Source organism: Lipotes vexillifer, unplaced genomic scaffold, assembly GCF_000442215.2.
Source record: "Lipotes vexillifer unplaced genomic scaffold, Lipotes_vexillifer_v1.1 scaffold573, whole genome shotgun sequence".
Taxonomy (NCBI): domain Eukaryota; kingdom Metazoa; phylum Chordata; class Mammalia; order Artiodactyla; family Lipotidae; genus Lipotes; species Lipotes vexillifer.
In genome coordinates, this window is record NW_006796432.1 from 1,118,819 (window position 1) to 1,142,316 (window position 23,498).

General features: G+C 49.2%; 1 protein-coding gene and 1 pseudogene across 3 annotated transcripts in view; one reads left to right on the forward strand and one right to left on the reverse strand.

Moving 5' to 3' along the window:
• Positions 1-23,088, reverse strand: part of SLC8B1 (solute carrier family 8 member B1) — a 29,757-nt gene extending 6,669 nt beyond the window's left edge. Inside the window, exons 1-11 of one of the 2 annotated variants that reach the window (XM_007468575.1) lie at positions 22,851-23,088; positions 12,571-12,723; positions 12,429-12,481; positions 12,221-12,278; positions 11,983-12,088; positions 11,734-11,901; positions 10,658-10,765; positions 7,885-7,944; positions 7,528-7,658; positions 5,893-6,034; positions 447-568 (exon numbers count right to left, since the gene is read on the reverse strand). In XM_007468575.1, the coding sequence (XP_007468637.1) occupies positions 447-568; positions 5,893-6,034; positions 7,528-7,658; positions 7,885-7,944; positions 10,658-10,765; positions 11,734-11,901; positions 11,983-12,088; positions 12,221-12,278; positions 12,429-12,481; positions 12,571-12,723; positions 22,851-23,054 (1,305 nt within the window). In that variant the 5' untranslated portion in view covers positions 23,055-23,088. The remainder of the gene's footprint in view (positions 1-446; positions 569-5,892; positions 6,035-7,527; positions 7,659-7,884; positions 7,945-10,657; positions 10,766-11,733; positions 11,902-11,982; positions 12,089-12,220; positions 12,279-12,428; positions 12,482-12,570; positions 12,724-22,850) is intronic. The other variant, XM_007468576.1, reaches the window with a different exon arrangement.
• LOC103086705 (small nuclear ribonucleoprotein Sm D1-like) lies at positions 17,395-17,882 on the forward strand (annotated as a pseudogene). Its single transcript, XR_457123.1, has 2 exons — positions 17,395-17,736; positions 17,842-17,882. The product of XR_457123.1 is annotated as a small nuclear ribonucleoprotein Sm D1-like (transcript).
• Positions 23,089-23,498: the final 410 nt, after the last annotated feature.

The window sequence follows — 23,498 nt, forward strand, 5'->3', positions numbered from 1 at the left end:
AAGAGGGCAGTCATAAAAGACCACATATTGTATGATTCCATGTATGTGAAATATACAGAATAGGAAAATCTAGAGAGGCAGACAGACTCGTGGTGGCCAGGGGATGGTGGGGAGGATGGGGAGTGATGGCTACTGGGAACAGGGTTTCTTTTTGGGGTGATGAAAATGCTCTCAAATTGTGGTGATGGTTGCACAACTCTCCGAATATAATGAACACCATTAAATTGTATACCTCAAACAGGTGACTTGTATGGTGTATGAATTACAGCACAATAAAATAAAGCTGTTACCAAATGAAGTGGATCCTGAACAGGCACAAAACTCCTTAAAAGTGGCTGTAAAGACCTGTCATGGTGGAAAATGATGAGCGGCCAAATTGTCCCAGAACATCTGCCCAGGAGACCTCAGTGACCCCTCTCCCAGCTTGGAGAGTCTAAGTTTCTTACCCAGTGAAGCCTGGGGGGCTCACTGTTGGATGTGGCAAAAAAGGTCACTGCAGCCAAGGCTGTGCCTGCGATCACCACCACGGCCCAGACAGGAAAGAGGCCACCTATCTCATAGACGCCATCTGCAGAGGGACAAGAAAGGGAGCTGGCACTCTCCGTGGCTTCAACTTGGCGCCTCCTCCTGGAAGCCCCCTAAGAATGACTGAGATGCTGTGGAGGGGAGACCCATGGATAAAACCCACAGATAAAATTCGATTGTTTGGATATAGGGTAGATACCTCCTATGTGTGCCCAGCCCTGTCCTAGACACTTCAGGGAGACAGAGAAATTAAAGACACAGCCCCTGCCCACAAGCTACTCACATTGGAAAGAAAAAACAGACACATGAAAAACACTCTCCAGCCTTCTGTTGTGGAGCTAGGATGGGAATAGCTAAGACTACTCACTACCACTACCCTTTCCCGTGCCCATGGCAGACATCACTAATCAACCATGATGCTTTGGTCCAACTGAGCTTCAAGACAGCACCCTCCAACCAGGCATTACCAATGGATGGGCATCGCTCCATGAGATGAACTGTACAGTCAAATACAACCTTAGCCACTGATCCTGGCTCTCTTGAGAAGTCTATACTCCACAAACCAATCCATTATAAAGTTACGAAGGTTCCAGAGGCTTCATATAAAAACACCGAAGGGAGGAAACCCTGCAGGCAGGCAGAACACTCTAGAATTCTCCACATACCATCCTTTCACCACTAGTCTCAAAGACAATGGATGGTTCAACTGCCCAGGCACATGTAACAAGATTTTCCTTTTGTTCTTTCTTTAGTCTAGCTCATGGGCTCGCAAACATCAGTGGGCATAAGGATTACACGAGGGGGCTGAATATATAAAATTTTGTGCACAATACACTGTGGGAGATTTTCAGGGGGTAATTTTGACGGATGTGACTTTTACTTATAGAGCTGGCTTTGGAACCTGACGCCTGGGTGAGAGGTCCTTTCTCTGTATTTCCCAGTCCTGCGTTAGAGGAATTTCAGGAGGTGACTGGAGCATGGGGTAGTCAGGAAGGACTTCTTGGCATGCTGAGGATGTGAGCTGAGTCATAAGCAGAGAGGGGCACAAGGGTTCTACAGGAAGAGGGAAGAGATGGGTGGGAAGGAACTGAGCAAGTTCGTGTCATCAGTAGCAGAAAAAGGCCTGGAGAAGGTGGTTGGCTCAGGGTCTCAGAGGCCTTGAATGATAGTTGGAGGACACGGGCTTTTTCCAAGAGGCACGGGGGAGCCATGGAGGTCTTAGAGTGGAGGAGTGACCACAACATGTGAAGAGCGGCACTTTAGAAAGATGGCTCTGGGGGTGGCCTAGAGAGGGAGGATGGAGGTTGGCAGTGAGATTGGGAGGCTTGGCTGGTGGACACGGCATCCCCCGAGGCAGAGCTCTCTATCTCTACCCTTGATTCTCTGCCTTAACTTTAATCAATGAAAATAACCCGCTCCTGATTAATTCTATTAAATGCTTATTAACTGGAAGCATTTTTGCCAGATTTATTATCTCCAGCAACATTCAGTTCTCCTAATAACCATACCGTTCTACCTAAAATTAACTGCCCTCACAGTGACTGTCCTAGGCTTTAACTTTAGCACGTGAAATTAATCTTACTACACAAAACTTAAAATTTAATTACCCCTCAAGCACCTTCAAATTCTCCAAACTTGTAGGGTATTTTCCCACTATCATACACCGCCTACCACCCTAGTGAAATCTATCAACAAGCCAAAAATCAGCATCTTCTCTCCTAGACTTAATCTGACTAGAGTTTTACCAAAAACCACTTCCCTTATTCAATTAAAATTCTCTACACTAGATTCAGACCAAAAAGGTCTAATCAAACTATATTTCCTATCATTCCTCATTACCCTTACTCTAAGCATAATTTTATTTAATTACCACGAGCAAACTCCATAATAACCACAACACCGATAAGCAGTACTCAACCAGTAACAATCACCCATCAAGTACCAAAACTATATAACGTTGCAATTCCTATGGCTTCCTCACTAAAAAAAGCCAGAATCACCTGTATCATAAATAACCCAATCTCCTAGTCCATTGAACTTAAATAAACTTCCACCTCTTCGTCTTTTAAAACATATAGCACTGTTGAAAATTCTACAATCAGTCCTGAGAGAAGTATTCCTAAAACAGTCTTATTAGAAACCCAAACTTCGGGACTTCCCTGGTGGCGCAGTGGTTAAGAATCCGCCTGCAGGGGACACGGGTTCATGGCCCGGTCCGGGAAGATCCCACATGCCGCAGAGCAACTAAGTCCGTGTGCCACAATTACTGAGCCTGCACTCTAGAGCCCGTAAGCCACAACTACTGAAGCCTGCGCGCCTAGAGCCCACGCTCTGCAACAGGAGAAGCCACCGCAATGAGAAGCCCGCGCACCTCAAGGAAGACCCAACGCAGCCATAAATAAATAAATTTATAAAAAATAAATAAATAAAAATAGTTTAAAAAAAGAAACCAAATTTCAGGGTCAGTAGCCGCAGCCACTGTATAACCAAATAATACCAGTATTCCCCCTAGATAAATCAAAAATAGCATCAAACCTAAAAATGAACCACCAAAATTCAACAGAATTCCAAAACCAACACCACCACAATCAACCCAAGTCCTCCATAAATAGGTGAAAGTTTTGAAGAACACCCCACGAAACTAATTACAAAAATAGTACTCAAAATAAAGGTATGTTATCATTATTCTTACATGGAATCTAACCACGTCCAATGACATGAAAAATCATCGTTGTTATTCAACTGTAAGAACACTAATGACCAACATCTGAAAATCACACCCATTAATAAAAATTATCAACACACTTATTGATCTTCCAGCCCCATCAAACATTTCATCATGATAAAATTTTGGTTCTCTAGTAGGTATTTAATTTTACAAATCCTGATAGGCTTGTTCCTAGCAATACACTATACATCAGACACAATAACCACTTTCTCATCAGTGACACACATCTGCCGAGACGTAAATTATGGATGAATCATTCGGTATATACCTGCAAATGGAGCTTCCATATTCTGTATTTGCCTATTTATTCACGGAGGACATGGCCTATATTATGGGTCCTATACTTTCCTAGAAACATGAAATATTGGAATTATTCTGCTATTCACAGTTACAGCCACTGCATTCATAGGCTATGTATTACCATGAGGACAAGTATCATTCTGAGGCGGAGAAGTCATTACCAACCTTCTTTCAGCAATCCCATACATTCGACAAAACGTGTCGAATGAATGAGGCGGCTTTTCTGTAGATAAGGCAACTCTCTCACGAGTCTTTGCCTTCCATTTCATCCTCCCATTTATCATCACAGCACTAGCAGCTGTCCACCTGCTATTCCTTCACGAAACAGGACCTGATAATCCCACAGGAATTTCATCCAACATAGATAACATTCCATGTCACCCCTACTATACAATTAGAGACATCTTAGGTGCCTTACTACTAGTTCTAGCATTACTAATATTCGTTTTATTTTCACCCAACTTACTAGGAGACCCCAGCAAACCCCCTCAACACACCACCACACATTAAACCAGAATGGTATTTCCTATTCGCATAGGCAATCCTACGATCAATCCCCAACAAATTAGGAGTCCCAGCCCTCGTCATTTCAATCTTAATCCTAGCATTTATCCCAATACTCCACATATCCAAGCAACGAAGCATAACATTCCAACCTCTTAGTCAGTGTCTGTACTGAGTACTAGTGGCAGACCTATTAGCACTAACACGAACTGGAGGACGGCCTGTAGAACACCCCTTCGACATCATTGGAAAGCTAGCATCTATTTTATACTTCTAATTCTAGTATTAATACCAGTAATCGGCATCATTGAAAATAATCTCCTAAAATGAAGAGTCTTTGTAGTATATTTCATTACCCTGGTCTTGTAAACCAGAAAAGAAGGACAACACATCTCCCTAAGACTCAGGGAGGAAGCTTCAGCTCCACCATCAGCACCCAAAGCTGAAATTCTACTTGAACTGTTCCCTGACATTTTTGAGGGGGACATTTACAAGATTATTGAGCACTGTGTATTAAAATGACCCATTTTTACCATAAACTGCTGTGTACATCATGCATAACTGCGCTACTCCCACAGTCTGGGGGTTCCATCCAGCGCTCGGCCCACAAGCGGCGTCACAAATGCATTAGCCTGGACCAGCTACCACTAGATGGTGGTGGGGCAGGTGGACAAGACACTAAATATCATAGAATCACATCTCAGGAAACGGATTCCTTCTTCAATTCTCTCACTCTAACAAATTTAAATACCTTAAATGCATTGGAAATGATGCCAGTTTCCTACTGATGCAGGTGATACAGACTCCTTTCCAATAAAAAAAAAAAAGCTGATTTAAGTATCAGATATAACAGTTTAGAGTGAGAGAAAAATCAAGATCGTTCCTGAATGACTAACGCTTGGGAGCCCCTCTTTTAAGAAGCCACAAGGATGGGGAAGCCAGCCTGCAGGCTGGAGAGGCCGGCCATAATGAACCAGACAGCTGGTACCCGTAGGGGGCGCCCTTCCCAGCTCTGGGGCCACACTGTGTCCTGATGGACGCTCCTTCCCTCAGTGCCCGTGTCCTCCCATAAAATGGAGGAGAAACACAGAGAATTTGGCAGCCTTTTCATCCGGACACTCTTTAGCAAAAAAGCCACAGCCAGCCATGCATTTGCTACCAGAGCCCTACCTCCACTCCAGGAGATGCCCCTGGGTTGAGGGGCAGGAGCCCAGATGACAGAGAGAGGAATGGGCAGCATGAGATACTAAGGTCAGACAACAGGAAGAACCTAGGTAACGGGAGTTAGAAGACACCCGACAAGACTGGGTGTTGCTTTAGCCAGAACAGGTCAGAAAAGGAAAGCCTGGGGCAGGCGGGGGAAGACTCAGTGCCAGTGGGGACCGGCCAGGTCACACAAACGAGTGAAGTAACCCACCCGGGTCACCCAGTAGGCAATGGAGGGACCTGTGAGGAATCACTCAGTGGGCACCTGTGTTGTGTGTGTGTGGGGATGCCCCTCTGCTCAGCTCCAGCCAATTTTGCTTTTAGGAATGTGGCCCAGACCTTCTTGAGAAGCCCAGGCCTGGATTTTGACGTGAAGCCTGCAAATTGTGTAAGGCAAGGGGACAAGCCAGAGGGCTGGTCTTGGTCCGGGGGCCACCAGTGTCCAGTCTCCATGTGCAGCCAGCGGGCCTGGACCAAGAGACTGCGGGGGGCTGGTGGCCTTCATGGCACAAGCACACATTAAGTGCCAGGACTGCCCCTCTGGCCCAGGGTCCCCTGGTGTGGCTGAGAAGAAAACTCGGGAATGTGGGGGAGAGGGAAGTGGGCTGGCCTAGGGAGGGGATACTCACAGGCCCCCGACTGCAGGGTCAGGACCAAGAACAGGGGGCTGATGACCAGGTGCAGGCAGTTGAGGGGCCGTTTCCAGTTCCCATCCTCCTTGTCGGGGTCCATGACGGGAACAGTGAGGAGCAGCAGGAACTCCACGGGCAGCTGTCAAGTGTGGGAAGGCAGTGAGGCCTGTGCTCGGCTGGCCCCACCCTGAGCTCAGTTACTCAAGAACAAGGCTGTTGCTAATAGAGCACCCACCGTGTGCAGGCCCCCAACTGCCTGGATTAGCCTCCTACTGCTGCTGTAACACGTTGCCACACACCGAGGGCTAGTACAGCACCCCAACTGCTAATCCTGACAACGCTGTGAATAGGAAGTCTAATTTTCCTACCTTTCAGATAAAGAAACTGAGGCTCAGAGAGGTTAAGAAACTTTGCCAAAGCCACACAGAAGGGTATATGAAACCAGAATAGAGGGGCAGCTCTGACTAACCCCATACCTTGTGTTTTCAGCCGGTAACTAAACCACTGATAACACTTAGGGAGTGCTTACTATATGCTAAGCACCAGAGTCAGCCCTTTACATATATTAGTTCATTAAATGGTCACAATCACTGTAGTAGGCTGGATATGGTTCCCAACTCTTCAGTCCCTTCCCGTAACAGAATTAAACACTCCCACACTTTGTCAAATGACTAGAGTCTGCAGAATATATTTCCCTGTCCCACTGATGTTGAATTTGGCCATGTCACTTGCTTTGGCCAACAGGCTGTTGGTGAATGTGATGTGAACAGAGGCTTAAAATGTGCTTGGAGAGTTTGCCTCGGTCTTTTCTGCCAAGAAAAGAGCACAATCCCACTGGCCCCAGAATGAGATGGGGGGCAGACCTGAACCACCAACCAGAGTCACCCTAGATGACTTATAGGCTCTTGAACAAGAATACTGTCATCATAAGTTAATGAGATGTTGGGGGGTTGTTTGTTACACAGCACTGTTGCAGCAATAACTTACTAATACAACCACTCCAGAAGAAAGGTACTGTCATTATCCCCATTTTTCAGTGGAGAAAACTGCAGCTCAGAGAGATGAAGTGACTTGCCCAAGGTCATGATGTAGCCAGAGCCACTGTGAGGTATAAATATAGTTCATTATCTACCCCCTGGGTCTGAGAAGGCCTAAGAGGTATCCACGTTGGAGGGCTGTGAGGTGAGACCCCTGACTTTTTCGGTCTGGGTGGTGGAAGGCAGCTGCAGTTGTGCCTCGTGTAAACCAGCCTGGATACCCCTGCCCACATCGAGACCTCAGGAGACATTTAGGTCAGGGAAGCAGTGGGGATCAGAGGAGAGCAATCTCGGCCTCATTTGGACTCACTATGACCCACTCCCTCCCCGTCCCAGTTCCCTGCCCTCACCTGGTCAGGAGGGGTCCCCATCTCCTGTCTCTCTGTCCCTGAGAAGATGCTCTCATTCCTCCATGGGGCGCAGAGCCCCAGCTATGCTCCATGACTCAGTTTCCCCATCAAGTCCCAGCTCATCTATTTCCCCATCAAGTCCTCAGCAGAGGCCGACCCTCCCCTCATTGCTCTGGAGGAGGTTGAGGGGCAACTGTCCTGTGCTGTCATGAAGCCAGGAGCCTGGCTCAGAGTCCCCCCCTTACCTTGAACACCTTGAGGGCCCTCCAGTACACCGGCTTGGTCCTCCACTTCCTGTAATTCAGGGGGTTGAGGGCCTGCAACAGGATCTGAGCCGTGGTCTCCTGGCAGAAGAGCAGTGGCCGGTACTCCTCACCTGGGGGTGCAAGGTGGGAGGGGCAGCTGTCCATGGCTGGCTCAGCCTCCGGGAAACCCTCTTCCCTCCCCCTCCCACCAGTCCCCCCAACCCTTGGGAAGAAGGAAAAGCCCAGGGCCTGGTAGGGGTGCAGGCAAACCTGGCCCAGAGCTTAGCCGAGGTGGGGCCTGGATGGCCCCATCTCCCCACCTCTCCATCCCAGCCAGGCACAGGGCACTGGACTCACTGTAGTCATAGCTGTTGGTATTAGAAGACACCCGATCCTCCTCAGAACCTGAGAGCATCTCTGTAGGAGAGAGGGGAGTTTCCTGTGAGCCAGCTGGGGCGCCCAGACCCTCCCACCACTGTTCTAGGGTAGAGCACCTCTGGGACAGGACAGTTTTCAGGGTGCAAGTGTCCAGGCCCTCTGTATTTTGGATTTCTCAGCAATCACCCTGCACGCTCAGGAATTCTTACAGATTGAGGAAGTCTAACTCACAAACCATTTTCAAATGTAATGAGGCAGCCATAATGCTAAATTGAATAAGGGTGTCTGAAGACATAATTGAAACATCTACTGACTTCAATTTTGTACCTTTCAGAATTTGGAACCCATCATATTTTTCTTTTCCAGTTGCAACTTTTCTTGGGAGTCCTTGGGAATGATTAGAGGACTGAGCCCTGTAAAGCAGGGCTGCCTAAAAGGAAAAGGGCCTTTCTCAAGTGAGGAGTGCTAGTCCTGATTCTGCCTCTGTGTGACTTTGGGCCCTTCTCCAGGCCTCATTTCCCCCTTCTGTTCCAGCCTGGAGGCCTATGATGGGTTTAAAAGACAGAACAGGGTAATATGTGCTGAACTCTGAAGGCTCAGTTGATAAAGAGGGCAGAAGAGGAAAAATCATGGTAGACTTCCTGTAGGAGGAGTCACCAGCACCTGTGTCAGGGCCCCAGGGATTTGAGAGGTAATGAGATAGAGTCTGGCCCTCTGGAAGCTCACAGTCCAACAGACGGAAATACAAGCAAATAATAACAGAATGGAGAAATAAAGGCTGTGCTGGGGAGAGTCTGAAAGCTGTACAAGCCCAGAATGGACACCTGGGGGTCTCTGCAGAGCTCCCTCCAGGCTGAGTCCTTAAGTCTTTCAGAAGAAGGGCACACCAGGGAGAGGGGACAGCACACGCAAAGGCCCAGAGACAGCCAGACGGAGCATAGCGTCTTCAGGGACACGGGGGTAGCCCTGCACAGCTGGGCATGGAGTTTGGGGTATGAAATGAGTCTGGAGAAGAAAGCTGAGGCCCAGCACAAATGGCAGCAGATCAAGTGCAAGGTTCTCAGGCTCACACGCTGAAAGGGACCAAGCACATCATGGGACCAAGTGAAACAGGCTGAGTGGCGGAATTCTGGTTTTCCAATCAGGTCTGCAATCAACCCACCTCCACGTGTTGGGGCTGACGACAGAGTGGTGGGGACTGGGGCAAACTGGGGACCCACACCTTGTCCTAAGGGGGAAGCCCCATTCAGTTCTAGGCATTGTGCCAGGCAGGGATGGAGGACCAGATGGTCTCATGTTTCAAGAGAAGTCACAATTTATATCAAGTCTTTTCACTTTAAGGACTTCCCTGGTGGTCCAGTAGGTAAGACTCCACGCTCCCAATGCAGGGGCCCTGGGTTCGATTCCTGGGCTGGGAACTAGATCCTGCATGCCGCCACTAAGAGTTCGCATGCCATAATTAAGAGTGCGTATGAAAAAAAAAAAAGTGTGTATGCCGCAGCTAAGAAGCCTGCATGCTGCATCTAAGAGCCAGCACAGCCAAAATAAATAAAATAAATAAATATTTTAAAAATTAAAACAAAATCTTTTCATTTTAAATCTTGGCCTAATGTTTTTTAAAAGAACACACTGGTCACACCATTAAAAAACAACACTTCTGTACAGAAAAGGTGCTCTGTAGGTTCCCAATTGTGGCCTCTGGCATTGTGGGTAGGGGGATGGCTTTTGGGGTCTGGGGAACAAGGGTCAAGTCCTGGCTCTGCCCCTCTCCAGTACCTATGGCCTGGGAAGAATTTGACTTCCCTGTTTCCTCACCCAAAAAGACGATAATACAATAGGCCCTATCTTACAGTCTTACTGAAAAGAATGAATTTGATGATTTAATAATTATTGACAATTATTGATAATTTACTCAATAAATTGTATATATGTGCATTTTGTATTTGTGTGTTGTATGTGTACGCTGTGTATATATTTGTATATGTGTGTCCTTTGTATATGTGTGTGCATGTTTATATATGAACTTGTGTACATGTGTGGACTATGTGTATATGTATTTGTGCATGTGTATTTATAGATGTGTTGTGTATGCCATATATGCACATATGTGTATTTGTGTGTGTATATTTGTGTAGTATATGTATTTGTGGATGTAGATGTGTGTTTGTGGATATGTGTGCGCATGTATTTGCATGTGTGTGGTACATGTATTTGAGTATGTGTGTCGTGCATGTATTTGTGTACATGTATGTAGCATGTATGTATATATATTGTATGTGTGTGTATTTGGGAGGGTGTGCTATGCGCGTTATTTGTATATATGTGTGGGCTGTGTATGTTATTTGTGAATGTGTGTTTATATATGTATATGTTGTGTATGTGCGTGTTGTATGTGTATTTGTGGATGTGTGTGTTTGCGGATACGTGTGTGCAAGTATTTGCGCATATGGAAGCATCTGGATTTTACCCCGACGGTAGGGGGCGCATTCCTGGATGCGAGCGGTGACAGCTTTTACGAAGATGTGCCCTGGCAACAAGCAGCAGCATGAAGGACTAGTGAACTTGGACAAGCAGGTGATGAGGAGGCTTCACCAGCACAAGCAAAAGTGCAGAGGTGGGACCCTGGTCGAATGAGTAGAAAACGTAGGAGATGGGCACTGGCAAAGGCCTCAAGAGACACAAGGCAGCACTGAAGGGCAAGGAGGGCACCAGGCCCACTGGTCCTCCCTTGGGGGCTCCATTCGGACCTTACCTGGAGTGCCCGGCACAGAGTAGACCAAGGATCTCCTCCGCTGCCATTGGTAGATCCAGGTGCAGAGAACCACAGTGACCACGTAGAACACGTAGAAGCCCAGGTAACCTGCAGACAAGGGCACGCTGTCACCAAGTGGCAGCCTGGCCACAGGGCCCAGAGAACAGAGCTGCCAGCTCTGTCACTGGGGCCTGGTGGTGGTGGCTACCTGTGTAAGCCCAGCCCAGCACCAGTAGGCAAATGGCCATTTCCTGGAGCCCTGCTCCCTCCCCTGCCCTCCTTGGCCCATCTTCCCTTCCTACCAAGTCCACCACCTGCCTCCCCACCACCAATCTGGCAGTCAACGGTGGGTGTAACGCCTGGTACAGACAGTGGCCTCTAGGACACAATTCAAGTGTGAAGGGTCGGTGTCCTGCTCTGTGGCCTGGGAGGCTGAGCCCTGCAGACTGCATCCCCTGAACTCTGGCTGCCCTGGGCCCACCCACGGAGCCCTGACGGCAAAACAGAAGGCAGGAGGGGAGGGTCTGCGGCACTCCTTCCCTGCTCCCTCCCTGCTGTGGTACCCTGTCTCCAGCCGGGACTGTGACCCTCCATAACTGTCACTCATGTTGGGTGGTCCCAGGTCTGGGCCTGTAGCCCTCAGCAGGCTCCAGGCACCCCACTCTCTGCCCCTTCAGGGGCTCCCACTGTTGCTGGTCCCTAGTGTCTCTGCATCTCAGCATCCCTTGTTGGCTTCCTTAACCCTCTGTAAATTGTCCCGCCATTCATGTCATTTGAACCATCTGGATGGAATGGACATGCTGCCGGGACCCTGACGGCCACAGTCAGCATCCTGGCTGTACTGCTTGTTAAAATTTGAAATTGTAAAAATTCAGAACATCACCCCGACTCTGCCCTGCCCTCTTTGGTTATCCGAACCACGAGTCCCCTTTTTTCGCTCAAGCCATCTTGAGTAGGGTTTCCAACACCTGGAACCAAAGGTGACTCTGTGCCCTGCTGACCACTCCCTCCTGTGCCCCCATGCCTCCCAGGCATCAGCCCTGGGATGAGCCCGCACTGGTCCTGTGGCCGCTCACCCAGGGCCCATGCCAGCGTGACCCTGCCGCGGTAGAGTGCAGTGAAGATCAGAAACACGGCCACCATGTAGAAAATGATGTCCCTGAGGAAGGGCCTCGAGGCTGCTGTGAAGGGGTGCAGGATGGCGATGCCACCGGCCACCACAGTGGTAACCAGCACGCCTGCGCCTGGAGGAGAGGATGCCAAGCTTGGTCCACCCTGCGCCCCCTCCTGCTGCCCCACCCCACCCCAGCCGGGGCCTCTCGTACCAAACAGTGCCCCAAAGGCCAGGCCGGCTGTGCGCGGACCTGAGAAGGCCACCAGGGCGCTGAAGATATCCGGTGCCCCGTTCCCAAACGCCAGGAAGGTGACGCCCTGGGGGGAGCGTGTCAAGGGGCCTCAGTGCAGGGGCTCTGGCCTGCACAGGCCTTTCCTGGCCATGAGCTGCCACCCTGTCTCCCAGCCACCCGCCCTAACTGCCCTCCATCCCTCGGGGACAAAGGATACTGCCACATTGTGGGAAAGCTTGAGTGTGGTCGAAATGGCTGACAAGTTAGGGCAGAAACTATGGAGAAAAGGCAAACAGTGAGTGTTTCCACAATGAGTGGCTCCTGCCCCCATCCTTCCCCCCAAGCCCAGGGTCACCCCAGTGTCAACCTCCTAGGATTCCATTTTCCTATGTATAAGGTGGATATGAGCCCAAGGCCAAACTCACAACTTTGCCGCGGTGACTCCCAGAATCAGAAACAGGTAGAGCAGCCAAAAAGCCTGGGTTGCGGGACCGGAAAGGGAAAAGGGCATTAAGTCCCGCTGGGGCCACCCGCCCCTCTCACCAGCTCCCCGGAGCGGGGCCTCACGTAGAGAGTGACGGCCAGAGGGAGGAGGTCGGGTGGGAAGCAGCAGAAGATGCCTTCGAGGTAGTCCAGGTAGCCCCCTTCACTGCGGCAGTCAGGGTTGGAGCGGACGAAATCACAGCGGTTAGAGGCATTCAGGCCACACACTTCTCGACACTGTGGGAAGGGAGGGGGGACATCAGGGCCCGACACCCTGTGGTTGACTGGACCAGCCCCACCTAAGCAGTGAAGATAACCTCCTTCATCCTGGTCTCTAAGCCTCCCAAGGCCTCCTGGTGCCAGTTGCACACTTTAATTTTTAAAAATAAACTTGTGTTTGAAACTAACCCAAGTAAGTCCTGAATAGGTGTATTTAAAATGAAACAAAAAGCAACAATACATAAAGATTTCTGAATTCTCCCTTCTCATCCCTGCCCTCCATGATCCCACCTCTCTCCAGATGTCCTACTATGATCAGTTTGAAGCAGACCCTTACAGACATTTCTCAGTTTAATGATATTTGTACATACATCCTAGCATACAGTTTATTTCATAGAAATGTGTCCATCCTCAAGCTCGTTTCTGCAACTTAACTTTTACCACTTCACGTATGTGCCACGTATTGATATATTGATGCACATGATGATGAAGGGGATGATAAAAGTCAAAACATTCTGAGGGATTTCTATATGCCAGGTGCAGTGCTAAGAGCTTAAAATGTACCTCAATTAATCTGCACAATGATCTTATGAGGAAGGTACTATTAACCTACCCATTATACAGATAAGGAGACTAAGACAATATCCCAGGGCCCACTCAGTGGTAGAGACAGGGTTGGAACCCAGGCAGTTTGAGGCTCTAGAATCCCTGTCCTTAACCATTACCACCCTCGCCGCCCCACCCCTGCCACTGTAGAGACTTAGGATTTCACATCATGGATGATACATAGTAGAGGTAACGTTTCCCTACTAATGGGCAATGAGTGTGTCTACTTTTTCATTATTACCAAAATCAACTTCCTTGCACGTGACTCTGAGTACACGTGAAAATATTCTGTCAGAGAGAATTCTAGAAGTGAAAGTGCTGAGTCAGAGAGTATCCCAGTCTGAGTTCCTCCAGGAGCGACCCAGAGACAAGGATGTCTAAGTAAGCAGAATATTTGGGAGGTGTATAGAACACAAGCACCGAGAGGGAGAAGAGACTCAGGGACGGAAATGCAACCAGTGAAGGCTGGTTGAGATGGTTCCCACCATGGGCTGGTAATCCCGAGGGCAAGGGAGCTGGGGTATTTATACACCAACTCCTATCAGTCATCAGGTGAGCACTGCCAGGGAGGGAGGGGCTAGGTCCCCAGCACTTCTGGCCTACCATGCTTATGGGTGGTTCTGAAAAAAGATGCTGGGAACTCGAAGTCCACAGAAGCCCACCAAAATGGTAGAGTCCAAAGGATATGGGCAGGGCCCTGATAGTGTCTGTTGCAGAGGGAGAAACATCTTAAACATTTGATGGATTTTGCCAAAAGACCCTCCCTAAAGCTCTACTTAGACACACTCTCACCAGCAATGGGAAAGGAGTTTACACCTGCACCTCTACCAGGTTAGGGTTAGGGTTAGGGTGGCTGCCATAAGTCTGGTTCCAGCCAATGTAGTAGGAATCTCCCTGTTGTTAAGCTGCAAGTCCCAGAGGATGGTGAAGTGCTCTTTTCGTGTGTTAATGGCCATTTGTATTCCTTCTTTAAACTGCTAGTTTTTTCAATTGTTTGCTTCTTCTTATTGATTTATAGAAGCTCTTTATATAATGGATATTAGGCCTTTGTGAGGTTATGCATTTGCTTAGGCATTGCCTAGAAGCTCCCCCTTCTCAAACTTTATGTTCAAAAGCTTTGTCAATACCACTTCACACCCATTAGGATGGCTACTACACAAACCAAATGAGCAAAACCAGAAAATAACTAGTGTTAGGGAGGATGGGGAGAAATTGGAACCCTTGTGCAACTGTTGTGTGTGTAAAAATGGTGCAGCTGCTGTGGAAAACAGCACGGCAGTTCCCCCCACCCCAAATTAAAAATACAATAACCAGTACCAGGGATGTAAGGTACAAGGTGATAACTATAGTTAACACTGCTGTATGGTATACATGAAAGTTGTTAAAGTATTTCCTAAGTGTTCTCATCACAAGGAAAAAAAAAACCTCTTTCTTTTCTATCTCTATGAGTTGATGGATGTTCACTAAACTTATCGTGGGCATCATTTCACAATATATGTTAAGTCAAATCATTATGCTGTACACCTTAACTTATATACAGTGCTGTAAGTCAATTGTATCTCAATAAAACTGGAAAAAACCCCCCAAATTACCATATGATCCAGCAAATCTACTTCTGGGTGATGTCAAAAAGAACTGAAAGTCAGGTCTCAAAGAGACATTTGCACACCCATATTCATGGCAGCATGAGTCACAGCAGTCAAAAGGTTTAGAAGCAACCCAAGTGTCCATCAATGGATGAATGGATAAGCAAAACGTGGCATATCCACACGATGGAATGTCACTCAGCCTTAAAAGAGAAGGAAATCCTGACGCAGGCCACAACATGGATGAACCTTGGAGACATCATACTAAGTGAAATAAGCCAGTTGCAAAGAGACAAATACTGTGTATGTAATTCTACTTATGTGAGGTAACTGGAATAGTCAAACTCGTAGAGACAGAAAGCAGAATGGTGGCTGCCAGGGGCTCGGGGAAGGGGGAAATGGGGAGTTGTTTAATGAGGAGAGTTTCAGTTTTGCAAGATGAGAGACTTCTGGAGGTGGATGGTGGTGATGGCTGCCCAGCGTAAATGTTTTTAATGCCCCTGAACTGTACACTTAAAAATGGTTAAGATGGTGAATCTTAGGTTATGTATGCTGTATTACAATTTTTTTTTTTAAAAAAGCTCTGTCAAATCACAGTTCCACCCCCTCCACAAGCCTTCTCTGAACTCCCACCAATGCCAAACTGGAGATGAGATTTCTTGTCCCTGAGCCCTCAGGTCATCTCCTCATCCCTTGCTTACTGGCTCTCTACAGACACCACACTGACCCACCGTACCTATTTCATGCACTGTCCCTTCTTCCTGGTACACCTCCCTCAAAAGACCACCACTCATTCATCCTCCAATTCTTAGACGTTTCTTCCAGGAAGGCTTCCCTGATCACCCCCAGCGTAGGGCAGATCCTCCAGTTATAAGCTCCCATCACCCTCGGTCTTCTCTTACAAAGCACTTCTCGTGTTTTGAAATCCCCAGTTATTTGTAGGATCACAGACTTGTTTTAATGTCTGTCCCTCCCACCAAAGTCTTGCACACAGTATGGCCTCATAATTGTTTTGACACACATTGTGCTGGACCCCAACTCAGTCTTCAGAACAGACCTAGGGGGCTTCCCTGGTGGCGCAGCGGTTGGGAGTCTGCCTGCTAATGCAGGGGACACGGGTTCGAGTCCTGGTCTGGGAGGATACCACGAGCCGCGGAGCAACTAGGCCCGTGAGCCACAACTACTGAGCCTGCGCGTCTGGAGCCTGTGGTCCGCAACAAGAGAGGCCGCGATAGTGAGAGGCCCGCACAGCGCGATGAAGAGTGGCCCCCGCTCGCCACAACTAGAGAAAGCCCTCACGCAGAAACGAAGACCCAACACAGCAAAAGTAAATTAATTAATTAATAAACTCCTACCCCCAACATCTTCTAAAAAAAAAAAAAACAGACCCAGGAGGTTGGTACAATTGTTTCCACTTCACAGATGAGAAAACTGAGGCACAGAGAGGCAAAGTGACTTGGCCCAGGGCACATAGCCTACCACTGCTAGCTGGTTTCAAACTCAGGTCTGCCTGAAAGTTACTAGCTGAAGCTCTTGGGGAAAGAGCTCAACTGGGCAAGGGCAGCCTCCTCTTCCTGCCTTCTTCCCCACCTCCTGGTCTTCACGGTCAGCCAGGGAGGACACAGGGAGATGGTCCCAGCCCAGCTCGTCTCCATCTCCCTGACAGCAGAGTGAGTCAGCAAGGCGGGTCCCCCAAATCTGGTCTCCAGAATCGCATTTCTCTGCAGCCTACCTGCCCCCGTGCCCCAAGCTGGCCATCCCCTCCCTCGAAGCCCATCAGGACCCGAACACAGCTTTGCCCAGGGGTGGTAGAGTTAAAGCAGCATTGCTCTGAGTCTGGGGTGGGTGACTTTTCAGACCATCTCATTCCCTTCTCATCCTCTTCCCTGAGTCACTAAGGACACCCAGGGAATCCAGAGAGGGTCAAATATTTTCCCCTCTGTGAACAAGTTTCAAGGGCCAGGCTGGACAGGAAAGGGTTGCAAACTCAATGCCTTGGGGGCCAGGCAGATTATATAAATGTCTAAAAGCACCGCGGCTGCTGGCAATGGTGGTGAGCTGGAGCGTGCATGCCCTGCTGAAAGGCATCCAAGTTATAAAATGAAAGAAAACCCCTCCCCACACTGCCCCAAACACTGAAACCAAATCCAAAATCATAGCAGCTAGACAAGCCCGTGGGCCGTCAGTTTTCAATCCTATACCAGTAAGACTGGTATGGGAGACAGGGTCAGCTGAGAGGAAAAGCAGTCCTGGGTCCGAGACCCAGCTTTGCCACCGGCTGGCTGGGCGACCTTCAGCAGCCCCTTTAAAGGGTCTGGGCCTTGTTTTCCTCACCTACAGAGCACTGTTATCAAACCCACTCTGGCCGCTGGCACCTTGGTGCCACATATGTTTTGTTAAGTGCTTCTCCACACCCCCTTTATTACTGAATATCAGAATGCACACTATCAAAGTCCACGCTGGCTCCATTAAGAAGCCAAACAGGTTCGCCATTGGACCGAAAGGGCGACGGCGCCGCTAGGATGAAGCTCGTGAGATTTTTGATGAAATTGAGTCACGGAACTGTAACCATTGAATTAAAAGAATGGAACACAGGTCCATGGAACAATCGCAGGTGTAGATGTCAGCATGAATACACATCTTAAAGCTGTGAAAATGACCCTGAAGAACAGAGAACCTGTACAGCTGGAAACACTGAGTATTCGAGGAAATAACATTCGATATTTTATTCTGCCAGACAGCTTACCTCTGGATACATTTCTTGTGGATGTTGAACCAAAGGTGAAGTTTAAGAAAAGGGAAGCTGTTGCAGGAAGAGGCCGTGGCCGAGGAAGAGGGGGTCCTAGGCGATAATATCTCTCACTGCCAGCCAGCTTACCTCTGGATACATTTCTTGTGGATGTTGAACCAAAGGTGAAGTTTAAGAAAAGGGAAGCTGTTGCAGGAAGAGGCCGTGGCCGAGGAAGAGGGGGTCCTAGGCGATAATATCTCTCAAGACTATTTCGAAGTAACAAAGAAGACGACGTGGCAGAGGAAGACTACGTGGCTCAGTCAGAAGATGGTGGAGTCCTAAGCAAATTGTGTCTCTCAAGATTATGACTTTAAAGTGATCGATGCCCTGGCTGCTTTTTGTACAGGCCTTGTTTGTTCGTGGCAGTTTTTAATAAACATAAATGTAGGACAAAAGAAAAAAACAAGAAGCCGAACAATTAAACAACTCCAATATTAAGAGGACAATTTTAAATCGTTTCCATTTTGTTAGTTGGGCCCAACAAGAAAGGCTTGGGTGCTTCCCTCGTGGTGCAGTGGTTAAGAATCCACCTGCCAATGCAGGGGACACAGGTTCGAGCCTTGGTTCGGGAAGATCCCACGTGCTGCAGAGAAACTAAGCCCGTGCGCCACAACTACTGAGCCTGTGCTCTAGAGCCCGCGAGCCACAACTACTGAGCCCGTGTGCCACAACTACTGAAGCCCACGTGCCTAGAGCCCATGTTCCACAACAAGAGAAGCCACTGCAATGAGAAGCCCACACACCGCAACGAAGAGTAGCCCCCGCTCGCCGCAACTAGAGAAAGCCCAGGCGCAGCAACAAAGACCCAACGCAACCAAAAATAAATAAATAAAAATATTTTTAAAAACTAAGAAATTAACATTGGTACAATACCATTAATTAAACTATAGTAGGATTAAAAAAAAAAAAGGGCTCAGGTTTTCCCTACCTAGATGCCCTCTCCAAATGTTGTTACTTGCAGCCAATGGCACCTCCTTGTGCAGGTACATGGGCAGTACGGGGATGGCTTGGGGGACGAGGGGGCTGGGAGGGACATGTGGAGTCACAAGCTCCTGGTTCATCCTCCCTGGCTGAATAGTGGTCCCCAAAGATGTCCAGGTTAGGAATTCTCAGAGCCTGTGGATATGCGACCTTACATGGCAAAAGGGACTCTGGCAGGGGTGATCAAATTGAGGGTCTTGAGATGGGGGGATTGTCCAGAATTATCCGGAGGCCTTTAAATGTAATCACAAGGATTTTTTTTAGAGGGAGGTGGGAGCGTCCGAGTGACAGAAAGAGATGTGATGGAGGCATAGGTCAGAGAGTCAGAGAGAGAGACTGAGAGAGATGCTAGGCTGGTGGCTTCGAAGATGAAGGAAGGGGCCACAAAATAAGGAAGGAATGCAGGAAGCTTCTAGAAGCTGGAAAGGGCAATGCAATGGGCCTTCCCCTGGAGCCCCCAGAAGGAACATGGTCCTGCCCACACCTTGATTTTAGTCCAGTGAGACCCATTTTGGGCTTTTGACCTCCAGATAACAAATGTGTGCTGTTTTAAGCCACTATGTTTGTAATAATTTGTTACAGCAGCAACAGGAAACTCAAACACTCATCTAGAGTCCGTTAACTGCAGACGCTAAAGAACTCTCAAAGACTTCTCACGTTCTTAACTTCATTTGATCAGCCCCCCAAAGAGGCACTGTAGATGTGACCTGGGGCTACAATTCCACTCTCCTACGTCCTGTAGCTACACCTCCTCCTATTTTCCCAACCCTGCAGCTGGACCCCAATAGGGCAAGTTTTCAAAGGGGTGGAAAAATCACAGGACTCTCGCCAGGACACCAACCCAGGAGCAGAAAATGAACACTGCCATTTCCCAAAGGCCCCATGGCCTTGTGACAACTGCTCAGCAAGGCTGGGTGGTACAGTGCTTATGAGGACAGGGCTCTGGAACCATGCAGGCTGGGTTCAAATTCTGCTTCCCTACTCATAGCTGTGCGACTTTGGACAACTCACATAACTTCTCTGTGCCCCAGTTCCCTCCTTTATAAAATGAGGCAGGGGTCGGCAAACTCTTTCTATAAAAGGCTAAATATTTTCCGCTCTGCAGGCCAGACAGTCTCTGTTGAAACCATTCCACTCTGCTTTGTCGTGTGAAAGTATCATCTGCAATAGTAAACAGGCATGACTGTATTCCAATAAAACTGGACTTATGGACACTGAGGTTCAAATTTCACAAAGTTTTCATGCGTCACTTAATAGTGTTCTTTGAAAAAAATTTTTCAACCATTTGAAAATATAAAACCCATTCTCAGCTCCTGGACTACAAAACCCAGCCGTGGACCTAATTTGACCCGTGGGCTGAAGTTTGCCAACTCCTGAAATGAAGCATTAAATGAGTTAATCCATGTGCTTAGAACAGTGCCTGGTACACAGTCAGTGCTCAGTAAAATGAGCTTTGATTACTCTTTTTTCCAGAGGGGAAAACTGAGACTAAACAGCTCCCTGCACCTGTTAGCTCGGGCCCCTCCGCGCCCCCCCCCAAGGGTCAGCCCCAAATGTCCAGCCTCGGTCAGATCTGCCCTAAGTGGAGATTTTTTTCCAGACCCTCCTCTTTCCCGAAAGGAGTGTCCTGGAACCACTGGGCCCTGGTGGTCTGATGCCAAACCTGTCTCTGGCCCTCTGAGGCCACACTTGGGCCAGCCCAGGCTTAGGGCGTGGGGCACTGGGTGGCCCAACAGAACCCTGTCTTCTGCTTCCCCTCCAAACATCTTAATTTGGACCCCTTCCCAAAGCTGCTACCAGCATCTCACCGGATCGTTTTGCCAGCCTACTCTCTGCCTCCGCCCTTACAGTTGATTCTCCCACAGCAGCCAATGGGATCCCTGTAAAAGCTGGAATCAGATCACGTCCCTCCTGTGTTCTAAATCCTACCATGGCTCCCGTCTTACCCCTAGGAACGGGCCAACTTCGCCCAGCGGTCCACACAGCCCCAGGCGATCTGGCCTCCATTACCTCTCCTGTCTCCTCTCTCGTCCCTCACCCCCAGCTCACTGTTGCAGAGGCCTCTCAAAGTTTGTTTGTGACACGTCATTCTGCTCTTGCCTCAGGGCCTTTGCACTTGCTGTTCCCCCAGATCTTTGCAAAGCTTCAGGTCTCTGTCCTCGGAGAAGTCCTCCCTGACAGCCCAAGGCAAAGCGGCTGCCCCTCTCCATCTCACTCCATCACGTCCCACCCTGTTTTGTTCTCCTCATCCCCCAGTGAAATCCTGTGGATTTACCTGTGGACTTGCTTCTCATCTGTGTCCCCCACTAGAGTATAAGCTCCACGAGGGCAGGAACCGGGCTTATCTGCTCCCTGATTTACCCCTCACGTGTGGCACTGTTCCTGGCACGTAATAGGTGCTCAATAAATATTTGTTGAACGAGTGACTATGCAAAAGGACCTAGGTGAGGAGTCGGTGGCCTCTCCCAGCCTGCAAGCTGGCCAGACAGCAGCCGGCCAGAGGCTGGTGGGACTTCCAGGAGGGCAGCCACCTGTGTCAGTCCTGGGAGGCAAGTGAACCAGAGGGGAAGGGTCTGGATTCAGCATGAGGCAGCCATGAGTTCACATCCTGGCTCTGCTACTCCCCTCGTGGCCAACTTCCCCTCCCTGAACCTCAGCGTCCTCACCTATAGCACAGAGATAACCACACCCATCTCAGGGGTTTGGGTACAGGACTTGATGAGCTAGGCACATTGCTGGCCCAAGTGCTCAATAACTTAGAGAGATTATCTGACACAAGCCACAGTTAACCCCCGTTTTCCTGCCCCCAAGAGGCAGCAATTTTATAACCACAGTAACCACAAATCACTTGCCCATCTGTAAAATAGGCATAATTATCTGTCTGTCTGCCTCGAATGATGGGCGTGAAGGTACTCTGCAGCCCCAGAAAGTTGGTGTGGGCGCTAAGCACTCTCAGCTGTCAGTTCAAGTGGGGAGGAGTTTGTTACTCCGTCACCGTCACCGAAGAGAATACAAAGAGAGAACTCCAGCCCCGTGCAGCAGGGGTCATCTTGAGCAGTCTCCTGCCTTCAGATTTCCACTCTGGATCCACTGTGACCTCTCCTCCCCTTACAGACGTCAGAACAGAATGATGCAAGTTCCGTTTGGCCTGTCTCAACGGCCCAAACCTCCCTGCCTCGGGAGGAAGCCTCCTTGCTGTCACCAAGCGTCCCCACTGCTTCCTCCGTTCATACAAGTCAGTGGCACTACCATCCTCCTCCACGCCCCCACTGCTAAGGCCAGAAATCTGGAGCCATCCTTGACGCCTCTCTTTCTTCCACCACCATGCCCCTCCGTCTAAGCCATCAGCACACCCTGCTTGTTGTGCCTCCAATACTTGCTCCAAATCCCACCACTTCTTTCCTATCTCCCACTACCACCATCACCTGGCGAGCTGCAGGAGCCTTCCCACTGTTCTCCCCGCTGCCACCCTCAACCCTCTCAATCCATTCTCCCCAGAGAAGCCAGAGACATCCCTTGAAGAAATAAATCAGATCTTGACATCGCCCTGCTTAAAACCTTCCACTGGCTCCCCACTGTCATAAAACAAATCCCACCTCCTAGCCTCAGCCTACAAGGCCTTCTGTAATCTGACCACCACTACAGCTCCATCCCCATTCTTAACACTCTCCCCCTCACTCACCCTGTTCCAGCCACTCTGGCCTCCTCACAGCTCCAGAAACTGACTAAGTTTGTCCCTGCTTCAGGGCCTTTGCACGTGCCTTTCTCTCCACCTGGAATGTTCTTCCTTCTGATGTCTGTATAAGTGGCTTCCTTTCTCCACTCAGGGCTTGGCTCAAAGGTCCCTTCCTCACAGAGGCCATCTGTGACCCCCCCCAAGCTGAAATAGTTGGAAATACTCCTTCTTCCTCACAGCCCCCACCCCCACCCCCAATATCACTTTATCCTATTATCTGCTGAGCACGGAGCATCTTACCACCTGAAATTTACACGCTTACTTCTTTATCCACCCTCCTAAGAGACTGCTGGCTCCACGAGGGCAGGGATTGTTGTCTACAGTATACGTGCCCTGGCATATCCCAAGGTTTAGCTCAGTGCCTGCTACACAGTAGATGCTCAATAAATACTTGACTGGCTGAATACACCCCCACCTGATGCCAGTTTCCCGCCTGGACACTCACGTCTACCACGGGGCTCTGGTTCACACCCGAGGCTGGAAACTGGAAGCTAATGCGGGTCCCTGCAGATGGGCCCCCGGCCCCCGACACTGTCTCCACCATCAGCAGCACACAGAGCCAGCTGAGCACCCAGTACAGATTCAGCAGTCCTCTGGCCATCAGTGCCCAAGGGGCCTGGCCCTCACTCTCCACTTCCCCTTCTGTCATGTTTCAGTTCCAAACAGCTGGCACCTCTAGTGGCCTGTAGGGTGGGGGTGAGAAAGACGAACAGTGTCACTGAGGACTGCAGGACCCAAGAGGAGGGGACTGAAAACTTTTTCAGCTGAAGAACTGCCCCTCCTCCTCCCCACACCAATGGAAAGCCCAGGTAGGGGCCCACATTCCGGATGGGCCTGACTCATTTAGCACGCAGATTAGACAGACCTTCTTCCTGAACCCCCAGTAGTGTTTCCATGGAAACCTAGGCTAATAACTCCTCTGATGGGGAAATCAAGGCCCAGGAGGAAGTGAATTACTCAAAGTCACACAGCCTGTCAGCAGCAGAGCTGGGCTGGACTTTAGCATCTGTCTTTTTCCCTCAACACCAGGGAAAAACCAGCTTTGTTTTTCTTCCAAAGAAATTAAACTGGAAAGGAAAAAAAAAGTCCCCGG